We start from the raw sequence: 12006 nt of genomic DNA, 5'->3' as shown, positions 1-12006 counted from the left end.
TCACAATAACATAATAAAATATACTAAATTACTAAGTAATATTATAGACTGACAGACCGTCTTCGCTCAGAATCGTTTTTCGTATGAAATGATTTTATCATTGAATTCAAATTTAACACCATCCATTACAGTGACCCACTTGTAACCTACTGTGCCTACAGCAGAGCGACATCCACTTTTTTCATTTGATACTATAAAGATTTGTTATATAAAACAAAACCAGTACCTTGTTATAACAGCGTCAATGTGCTTTTGTAATTCACATGTGATTTTTATAGTTTTATCATTTCGCAATAATGTATACAATTTACATGGTTTACAAATAAGAATGCCACATTTTATTGTAATAGGAATATTATCTTCATTGAGAATCAATTGACATTCACGCACATTGTCTTGTAATGTAACCATATCCATCGATCGATTACCACACAACTCACATTGACTTATTAACAGTACCTAAATTAAATCAAAAATAATAATTTAAAAGTATTAATTATAATGCTCCCACTTAGATAGATAATATACCAGTATAAAGTACTAGTGAATATTCAATGCTAATTTATATAGGTACCAAAAGATGAACTTCAATAAACATGTGTTTTCATAGATATTAAAGATATGAATGGGCAATCTTATTGTATTCACGATTGTTTGAAAAGAAAGCTAGTTTTTATTATTGTTATAGTATCATGATTTAAGATATATATTATATATATTATATATATATATATATAATTGTGCATAGTATAGTACACAACAGTGGTTACCTAAATATGGTTAGAAATCACCACAACTATCGGTTACCGACTAACAACAACCAGTCAACCATATTCAAATCACAGCTAACAAATTTGGTAACCATCGTTCTCTTCTGTCGTACAGCGCTTGTATATAAGGTTTAGGCATGGTCTAGACTCTAGAGAGCCTTAATAATTTTTAATTATTATTAAGGCTTTCTAGCATGATCCATTCATATCTTTATTATCTATGTGCGTATTATATAGGACACAGTGGGTATACTAATGATAATATTAATAATATTGTCTAACAAACCTGATCATAATGTGGTTTGCAAAAACAAATATTTTGCGATGGTTGTTCCTCATTATTCAAGAGTCTAAAGTTGATCTAAAATTAACAAAAATATAAATAGATTAAAATAGTATACATAAATAAACATGTATGGTAAACATACTTGTTGTTAATGATATAAGTTTCTTATTTAATTAACACTGGAGTAAATTTGTAATTATTTTAATCAAAATATGGATTGTGGTCTAGTGTTAGTAGTGTATTACAGTTGTATGCATAAATAGGTAAACTGAATATGTATTTATAACTGAAAATCAGTTATACCTAAACCTAGTGTATACTTGATTATAAAACATAATTTTTGTGATCTTCAATAAATTGTTTTTATTTTATAAATTAATTACAGTTTTATAAGTAGGTATCTTGTACTTAGTACCTTAATGGAGGTTGCAAATAGTACAAGCTCTTACTTTTAAAATATTTTTATCTTATTTTATTTATACACTTTAAGTTATTTAATACATGAACAGCATAGACATTTATTTGCAAATAAACACTTTTTTACTACTATAGATGTAATTTAAAGTGAATAAAATTAAGCTTTTAAAGTTAATGACTTCATAAAAGGATCCATTCTCGTCTATACTTTTAGCAAAATGTAAATAAGATCTTATACAAATAATAATTATTATGCTGACTTTATTCTAGTCTTCGAATAAAACTTTCGAGAACATATTTCAACTATTATATCTTTCAAATGAAATTTTAAAATATTAATAATATTAAAGTGCACAAATTATTTAAAAAATGTAAGGAAGTTGTTTTCAAGGAAATTTCATGATAAATTTAAATAATGTGTTGTCAGAAATGTGCAGGATAAATAGGTTAATTACAACTCACAAAAATATTTATGTTTTTGAAAAAAACTGGGTATCGTGACCGTGCAGGAGCGATCAGCTATTTTTTTACATACAGTCAGACATTTAGAATATTGCTTGTATATTTAAATATAATTAAAGAGTTTAACTAGTTTAAGTTTTCATTTTAATTTGTAAATTGAAACGTCTAGGTGCCTAAATATAATATTACATACCTTAGATACTATCCAAAATGTATTTAATTCATCATAGGACATTGAATCAAAAACATAACACGCAGTTTGGTCACAAGACTTAATACAACAGGCAGGGTTTGAATAATTCATTGTAGAAGTTTGTTTTCTATAGCCTAGTAAAAAAAAAAAATATATATATATACAATAAATTATTTGTTTATCAACACAGCAATGTAAAACTTTCAACAACTTTAAGAACTGAATTATCAATAATAACTATTCAAGACTAGGTTTTTAAACAATTATTTCGTTTAAACAGTATATAAAACACTAGTTTGTTCTTTGTTTTAACCGCACATTGTATTTAGTTGTTCTTATTGTTAAATAGTATACTGTATAATACATCATTTTGGATGAGTAGCTTAAGAGTCATAAGTATTTAAAGTTTAGATGAGTGGAGTGGAATGGCAAAAGGATACTTAGCAAAAATGTGGTTCACTAGAGTACTAGACCACTCATCAAAACATTAAGGGATCTCGCTACTACCCTCAATTATAGTCCAAAAGACGATTTTATTGCCCTATATTTATAATTCTAAAAAACGATTTGAATTCAGCAGCCAATTAATTGTGAATTGTAATTGAAAAATTAAAAATATAAATGTATAAGCATATTTTTTTTAAGAATTAAAATCAAACAACTTAACTAACTTTAATTTTGTCAATACAATTATAGTAAGTTGCTCTAAAGTTCATACAGTAAATTTGATATTGTTAGCAAGTTACTGACATACATTGACATCATTGATGTGCCTCCGCATAGAGCAGTGCTTCTCGACCATTTTTAATGACTACACCCTAATTGAGATCCATAAAAATGGAGACACACTTACAAAAATTAATGGATTTTTGAAAGTAACAATTATAAATCTATAATCTGTCAATTAAGAATGCGATTCATTTCACAGTTGTTTTTTTTATTTGTGGTTTTTCACCATCACATTATAACGCCATAACCATAACCACGTAATAACTGCATTATATTCAAGCTTAATAGACAATAATTTAAAATCAAACATTTTTTATGGTTATAATTTACTTAAAAAGTATCAAAGTTTTTTGAAAATGTTGTCATTTATTATATAGAAAATTTTAATATCAACATTTGGTATAAATTTTGGTTTAAATATTTTGAATATTTAATGGCGTACAAGAAGTGCCAATATTAACATTCAGTGACAATAATAACATGTATCTACAGTTCAGCGATTATAAACTCCGTAAGAATACGGGTTAGATAAAAAGGTAGAAAAAATTCCTCGTTTAAATGATTCAAATGGTGTACTAGCTGTTTCAGACTTTGATAAGACCAATCTTTTTGGGAACCATCTCTCCCTCCCTCACTCCTCACCCAAATATAAATCCAAATCCTGAACATTTAAACACAATAAAAAACTTTTTAAATAGTCCACTACCTATGAATCCCCCAGCAAAGCACACCTCTCCGAATGAAGTTAACAAATAATTAACAAACTAAAAATAGGAAAATCACCTGTTTACGATCTAATTTCAAACAAAATTCATAAACATCTACCAAATAAAACAATTATTCTACTCACATTCATTTACAACTCCATGTTGAGGCTCTCTCACTTCCCTTTAACATGGAAGTTTTCCATAGTTATTCTCGTACACAAACCTAATAAACCAAAACATTTAACATCTTCTTCCTACATCGGGAAAAATATTTGAAAAATTTATCTTGAAAATAATGAGACCAATAATAAAATCACAGAATATAATATCTCATTCACAATTTGGTTTCAGAACTAATCATTCAACAATACACCAAATCCACCGTCTCGTTGACAAAATAGCATCCTCTTTTGAAAAAAAAAATATTGCCCCGGAATTTTCCTAGATGTTGCGCAAGCGTTTGACCGCGTGTGGCACGATGGTCTGCTTTATAAGTTAAAAAAATTCCTCCCAGCACCTTACTATTTGTTAATCCGTTCTTATCTTCTTAACCGAACATTTTCAGTTAGGTAAGGCACCTCAACCTCCCCATATTTTCCAGTAATTGCTGGAGTTCGGCAAGGTAGTGATCTCTCCCCTGACCTGTTTAACATATATACATCTGATTTTCCCTCAACAGCTAACACAATTATCGCAACCTATGCTGATGATACAGCCATTCTTACTTCCGACACAGATCCCGAGATAGCTTTTTCTGCTCTACAAAACCGCTTCGATTTAATAAGTATCTGGTCATCAACATGGCCCCCGTTCATGTAAACTTTGTCAGTGAAGAAAATCAAGTCACAGTATATAAAATTAATATGGATGAGGGGGTCTTTGCTTATTGTGTTAAAAATTAAAATAGCTCGTGAGCTCGTCAAGCCACTGATCGGTGGGTGCAAAATTATTTTTTTGCCTCCCCCCCCCCCCCTTAGATGCTGATACAGTGATATTATTATATTGTATTTGCCGCGACATAACAATGATAATATTGAACAAAAAAACACTCTATATTATATACCTACCGACTAAATACATAACATATATCTTCCTACTATATACTATACTATACATTATTTAGGTAACGGTTAAGGTTGACCATATAGCTGCCCGCAGTGGACGAATGTGTTTTTTGAACTTTAAACCGCTCATCCATAAAGCGACACCATAAAGCGCGAGTCACGCGATTGTGTATCCGTCTGGTCGAGCGTATTTCTATATTGAAAACTCAAACCGGAAGTTTTCCGACGACAACAATTATAGACCAGTATGTACAATTTTACACGAACACATTGTTGTCCGCAAATCATATTATTACACTTACATACATAATATATAAATATACTACGATGCATACTACGTACGGACACCCGTGACAATAAAATGTGTGTGTATTATACTATTATGCAGGATTGGTTGAATGAAAATGCGGATAAGTACGATGAGCGAATGGACGTACATATATATATCACCTATACTTTGTGTGCGATAAAAAAATAAGTTTAGAAAACGCTGGTATCTACCTATCTATACGTGCCGATAAAAACTTTTTAAAGATATTAATAGATTTTCGTTTGCGCCTTGTTGAAATGCGTTTTATACTTTAGATTTCCATTATACATATAGCAGGTGCAGGTGTTATATTGTACATTATGTGTTACTAAAAATATAGGAATATATTATATTAATATTATCCGTTCGCCTGTGAAATTAACATTCGCGGTGTATTATGAATAATAGTAATAAAATCTTGATGGTTAGAGTACAATATATTATGGAAATTTAATAATATGTAGAATATCGATGGAACAGTCGATAATCGATTTTTCGGCACACGCATTGTGGCGCCTCGTGCGCAGATAACATTTATGTATTGAGAGATTATGATATTATACCTTATATTCATTGTCGAAAACCCACTATCACAAACCCAGTCATTATTTGTTACTAAGTGGTAGGCTGCAGTCGCGTGTCATCAAGTGCAATAGTCGCCATAATATTGAAAACCGTCGTAATTATTGATTTCAGATCTGGTATCGACTACACAACTGGCAGCCATATTTTAGAGTGTCGAACGTTTATCATGTGAGTAAAATATTTAATAAATAACAAACTTTATTACTTATAGCAATACGTAATAAATACATACAGTGCATATAAATAACAATATTACGTCGACCCACCTTGTAAATTAACAACCAACGAGTAATTATAAATTGTCAAAAAAAACGTATTAAATATAAATAACTGTTATTCATTTTAAATTTATTGTTTATTTGTTATATTATATTATTTTGTCGTCACGCTCACGTATATTTTAATTCTGACTATAGGGACCAATACATTGAATAGTAGTTGATGACGTTATTATTTAATTAACAATACCTATACAGTTAAATTTTTAAGACATACCTACCAACATTTTTTATAAACAGTTTTTTTCTTCAATTTTTCAATTATTTATGGTCGTTAAGACTAAAGACCAGTGGCGTGTCCAAGGGGCTTATATCCCTCTCCCATTGTCCTATAAATCTCTTTATTTCTGTCTTTGGTATTACCACTACAATCCATTTAAATGTATTATTAGTTATAACATCCCCCCTCGGCCACTCATTGAAAATATCTGGACACGCAACTGCTAAAGATTGATCTTTAACGGTTAAACCCCCCGCCCCACCATTGCATGGTCTCTTATATTACGCGGTGAATCTTAAACGCAAGTCATTTTCTCCCCCACAGGACCAATAAAATGGATAAAATGAAGTGGTCCAGCATCTTCGCGGAACTGGTGCTACTGTTGATTAAAAGCGTTTACTACATTGGCGAGTCTATTTATTACATATTCGTACCATTGCCGGAAAAATCTTTGGCCGACGACATCGTTTTGGTAAGTACAGCTCAGATATCCACTTAATGTTAAAAAAAACCAACAATGGTCTTTGCAGGGTTTCAATAATTTGGACGGACCCGATAATTATTGAAATTAGTTTTCAACTTTTTTCTTATTTGGGGTATTTATATAATACGACAATTAGGCTGTTAAAGCAACGGTAAGGACTATTGAATATAACAACAATAATGTTGACTATAAAATAATGACTACCTATTTAACGGTATACTAGTATATATATAGAACTCATTTTTTGTTCTAATATTTGAGCTTTAGTACAAAATGCAATATTTCAAAACAAATAAACTTAATTGGCCACAATCAGTTATTTTTCAAATGTCCAATTCAATAATATGAAGTGAAAACTAAAAATATAATAATAATTAAATAACAAACTACAGGGTAAACTATATTTAATTCCAAAAACTTTTCGGGTTAAAATAAAAGACTTTAAAAAATGTATCGAGGTATAACTTGCAAATACAACTTTTTTCAGATTTAAATTTTTCTAAATTAAGTAAATACCTTATCATTTTTTTTTTTAAATAACAATATATTATAATATAATTTAAGCAGAACGTGTTATCATAATTGTTTTGTTGCATTTTTCAAAGCGTTAACTCATTTAATTTATAACATGTGTTTTTATGTATACAGATCACAGGCACAGGACATGGAATAGGGAAATGTTTGGCGATGCAGTTCGCCGACGTGTCCGCCAAAGTAGTGTGCGTTGACATCAATGAGCAGTCGAACGCGGAAACCGCAAAGGAAATCAACGCCAAGTGGAAAGGAAAAGCTTTCGCTTACACGTGAGTGTGCATGAACATAGTGATTACATGTGTACCATCATACAAAATATCTGTGGACATAACCATATACTCTATCTGTACTCTATAATCTAGTAGCGCACAGAGGTATTTTGAGAACACATGTAGTTTAAAAAAGTTCCCCCTCCACCTACCCATTTTTTAATTTGAAAAAAATATTCTTACTGCACTCCACAATTATTCTAAATTTACTCAATTATACTCACTTATTAATCACTGTAGTTTGCTGAAATTAATAAATATAGATTATGGTTTACATTATACATTTATGATTTTCCCTGAGGGTTGTGACACCAATAATTTACTGCCCCCCCCCCCCAGAGCACACAAAGTTGCAGTATTTGTTAACCTTTTCTGTATTAACCAGTGTTCCACGGAACACAAGTAATTAGTGGACTTGGAATAAGTGCTACGCCAAAATTTTAAAATCAGTGAAAAATTACATAACTTTATTTATTTTATTATTTTTTAATAAATAATATGCATGTTAACCGTTTTGTGCTATAAATACTGTTTTATTTTAAGGCGGTATTCCGCGAAAATCGAATAATATGTCAAGTGTTCGGTCAATCAAAAAAACAACTGCTAGTATTAGTATAAATGTATTAATGTATTAACTGCATTAATGGTATCCATATGATTTGATTAATTTCCGAAAAAATCCGAAAAGCTTATATTAACATACAATAAACAGAAGGGAATCAGAATCATTGTCTCAAAATAGTCGGAAAAATAGGGAATTATAATAATTATATTATTATATTATTACAGTGGGTAATGTAAAAAAAAAAACGGGTAAGTGGATGTCGCCCTGCCGTACGGGTTACAAGTGGCTCACTGAAATGGATGGTACCTATTAAATTCAAATTCAATGACATAAAAACATTGCATCATAAGCGATTCTGAGTGAAAACGGTCTGTCAGCCTCTAATATTAGTATATTTTATGATATTATTGTGATTAGAGTCATTTATTTTACTATTTGGCATTGGCAGGTCAAATTCATTCAAGTACCCACGAATAATATTTTTAAATTACAACAAAATAACTTATCATTATGCATGACGTTTACTATTCAAGTCAAAGTGTATAACCACAGACTGACTATATGACTATAGTGGTATAACAATGGAGTTAATTAAAGATAGGTATAAAAGGGTACACTAAAAGTGAAAACTGAAACCCACCTGATCAAATTAGTATTGTTTTAGGGAGGCGCATTCTGAAGTGAGTTGAATAGTTGAGTGTTATTGGTGTCTCCCTAGCTTCATTTATATGCAAGTGTTTCTTCAAACACATTGATATTATTTATTAAAAAACTTTCTGATATACAAATATAAAGTTAATGTTATAATATTGCAACTGGATTTTCAGATGCGATGTGTCGACATTGGAAAAAGTCAGAGAGCTTGGCGAGAAGGTCAAGAGCGAAGTTGGCACTGTTACCATTCTGGTTAACAACGCAGGGATAATGCCATGTAAACCTCTCGAGGCTCACGACGAAGCGACCATAAAAAAAATATTCGATATCAACGTGTTTGCTCATTTCTGGGTAAGTACCTACCCATCAAATTATCTGTACAAATAAGATATAAAATAAAATTAAAATATGGACGTAAAATATTCCTATGTCTAAATGGACATTATCTCTCCACCGACTGAAATAATATATTTTCAGTCCTAACAAATAATTTATCAAAATCACGTTTAGTTACGTACTGATATGCATAATGCTATAATACATTAATACATGATATTATAACAATAATATTATCACATTTTTCTATCATTAACTGCCAAAAGTTTATTTTTAAATTGTATACCCAATTAAAACAATATTAAAAACAATACGCTCCACACAACACAGAATACACACGTATTACAAGAACAATGCATAGCAGGTATTTGAAGCTTTCCACAATATTGTTAATGTGTTTTTTTTATTAAAGCTGTTTAGCGATTATCTATTACAATCGATCCATATAAATAATTTCAGTAATGTCAGTATAAACAATAATGATATAAAAAATACAAGATTGTTCAATGGGTGAAGAATTACTTTATTTCATTTACTCGGGAAAGTAACATTTTAAAACCTTGATGAGTACAAACGTTTACGTTTTATAGTACCTACCAACATAAGTGGAGGTCAAATTATTTTTTCAAGGGGTAAGGGACCTAGTGGCTGATACTTAAGACTTGATTTTCTTTTTCTCATTTCTTATTTACAGGACGTTATCTTAGATTCTTAGGCGCATATAGATTTTTTGTCACGTACTTCGTTTTATCAATAATATTATAGTTTTGTTTATAATAAATAATGTAATAATTAGAACAAAAATAAAGCTACTCAAAGGTTAAATTATATACGCAATATATACAACAAACACAGCAGTAAATACTGATTATTTATTAACGATTGAGTGTTTGATAGTTAAGATTTGAGACTTAAGTTATACATGAATCCAATGATTCCGATGTAGAACTTGGACCATAACAAGCAATACAATTAATTATAATGAAGAGTAGGTAGGTATTTAATACCTATAAACATTAAACATGTACTATTAACAAATGTTGGTTACTGCTATATATAATTAGTATAATAACCTAATCTATAGTAGACCATATTTGTATTTACGCGAACTTTGAACGTAATAATAACTGTCTGTTCGTAAACGTAAACGTAAGCAGATATTATATGCCGGCATGTAGTAATTGCATAAACACTATTGCAACCAATAAAGAATGTTAATAGATGAGATCTTTAATCGTGGTCAAAGTTATCAGTGTCCTCCACTGATTTTGTGGGCATTTTTCATAAAAATGCCTACATTTTTTTATGGAATGTCTTTGGATTACCGATTTCAATGTATAAAAATACATGAAATTTCATTGAAGATAATATAAAAAAAAATATTTAACTCTTGTTTAAATACATACCAATTATTTTAATTAGAAATATTAATGAATTTACTAAACTTTAGAGAACTGTAGTTAATATTTATTGAACCAAAATGAATTATTGGACTATCAACTTTTTCAGAAAAAAATTATACAGAAACCACTAAAAAATATAGTTGTTATAGTTTGAAAAAATAAAGTTAATTTTTCCATTGATACACGCTGTACCGTACAACTGTGCTTAAAGTGTTTGAAATTGCGATAAAACAAAGTTGCCAGTTAAAAATAAGCATGTATAGACATTTTTTTGAAATTCCATATTATCCATTAACAATCATAAAAAACAGCATTACAACATATAACGGTATACCTGTATATCCCATGACCCTGATTTATGGATTGATTTACCTATTTGTTTAATGTCTAAATTTAAATCATCCCTCGAGTCATAACAGACAACAATAACGAATTCGCAACAATGTATTTATCAATCGCATATATGAATAATAATATACCGTATGTCCACAACAACATGGTACACAGAAAAAGTGAAGTTGTTGCGCATGCCTAAAATACTGCACAAGACAGGACAAGAGTTTTAACAAGAGTTAAAAAAGTGCAAGTCATTGGAATTTATGATCCAATTGTTTAATCTCATTTCCCACAAACAGAATTCACAAAAAATTATAGAATTCTGACTACTGAGTAATATACATATTCAGTAACAGTGTCCGAGCTTAGGTACCATGTTTTTGTAGACATACGTAATGTATGACAGTATGATACGCTATACATATATATAAATGGCCACTAATGACGATGTCCGTAAGAACTTTAAAAGCCTTTATTCTATGACTTACTTTACTATTTTAAGACCTAAACATTTCACATCATCATCCAAATAAAAATTCCGTTCCTTAAACGTGGGAACGAAATAAATATTAAATTATAAAACACTACGAATCGCGATGATTAAGCATAAAGGCACATATTATAATATAATATGTTAATATGATATTATTATGTTCCTATGCATAATTATTGTTCGCGCTACTATTATAAAGAATCGATTGTATTTAAATCATCTTTAATAATAAATAATAGCTATTATACTTATAGAGTACAAATGATAGATCATTATTGTAGTGTATTTGTGTAAATAATAAAACATTCAAAATATTGAACAAAGTAGGTAATCATTTATTGACTTGGTACCTATACGGAAATTAAACCTTGGCTTTAGGGGTCATATAATTACTCAAAACAAAAAATTACAATTGTTTCAAACGTATTACGTAGGCATTATCGCGATTATAATTAAAGCCCAACTGGCCGTCTGGCGTCTAGTAATTTATTTGTATTATATGTATTATGTATATAACATAATAATAGATGGGTATGACAAAATGTATGATTGTCTATTACAATAATGTCCATCGACGTTATACTGAAATAACACACTGAATGGTCCGAATTTTGTTCGGTTAATTATTTCTCATAAATATGGCAGTACCAATGAGGTAGATACCTATTAAGTAACCAATGTGGCTATAAATAAACCAATAAACCGATAAAAAATAGTATAGATACATCTACCTATTCAAAGTAAAAAAAGTATTCAAATACCCAACAATAGTATCTATTTGCAATTTTCATGATATATGCTTGCACATGTGCTCAACAAAATTGAAATATATACAACTTTCTTTACAGATACATTGTTTATAAGACAAATTGTAAGTTTTGTAATATAATAGTTTTGTAATAGTATTGCTA

At 29.7% G+C, this 12006-nt stretch overlaps 2 protein-coding genes across 7 annotated transcripts in view; one reads left to right on the top strand and one right to left on the bottom strand.

Annotated features, from left to right (window-relative positions):
• The window catches only part of LOC111030603 (recQ-mediated genome instability protein 1-like), a 33326-nt gene that overhangs the window by 2870 nt on the left and 18450 nt on the right, over positions 1–12006 (bottom strand). For all 4 annotated transcript variants that reach the window (XM_022310175.1, XM_022310174.1, XM_022310176.1 and 1 more), the window contains exons 10-12: positions 2129–2262; positions 1057–1131; positions 227–459 (exon numbers count right to left, since the gene is read on the bottom strand). In XM_022310175.1, the coding sequence (XP_022165867.1) occupies positions 227–459; positions 1057–1131; positions 2129–2262 (442 nt within the window). The remainder of the gene's footprint in view (positions 1–226; positions 460–1056; positions 1132–2128; positions 2263–12006) is intronic.
• The window catches only part of LOC111030606 (short-chain dehydrogenase/reductase family 16C member 6-like), a 35025-nt gene that overhangs the window by 14251 nt on the left and 8768 nt on the right, over positions 1–12006 (top strand). For all 3 annotated transcript variants that reach the window (XM_022310179.1, XM_022310183.1, XM_022310182.1), the window contains 4 exons: positions 5635–5691; positions 6346–6493; positions 7154–7308; positions 8701–8878. In XM_022310179.1, the coding sequence (XP_022165871.1) occupies positions 5635–5691; positions 6346–6493; positions 7154–7308; positions 8701–8878 (538 nt within the window). The remainder of the gene's footprint in view (positions 1–5634; positions 5692–6345; positions 6494–7153; positions 7309–8700; positions 8879–12006) is intronic.

This window comes from Myzus persicae, unplaced genomic scaffold, assembly GCF_001856785.1.
Source record: "Myzus persicae strain clone G006 unplaced genomic scaffold, MPER_G0061.0, whole genome shotgun sequence".
Lineage (NCBI taxonomy): Eukaryota > Metazoa > Arthropoda > Insecta > Hemiptera > Aphididae > Myzus > Myzus persicae.
Note: the sequence above shows the minus strand (reverse complement) of the source record. Positions and strands in the feature narration are given on the sequence as shown.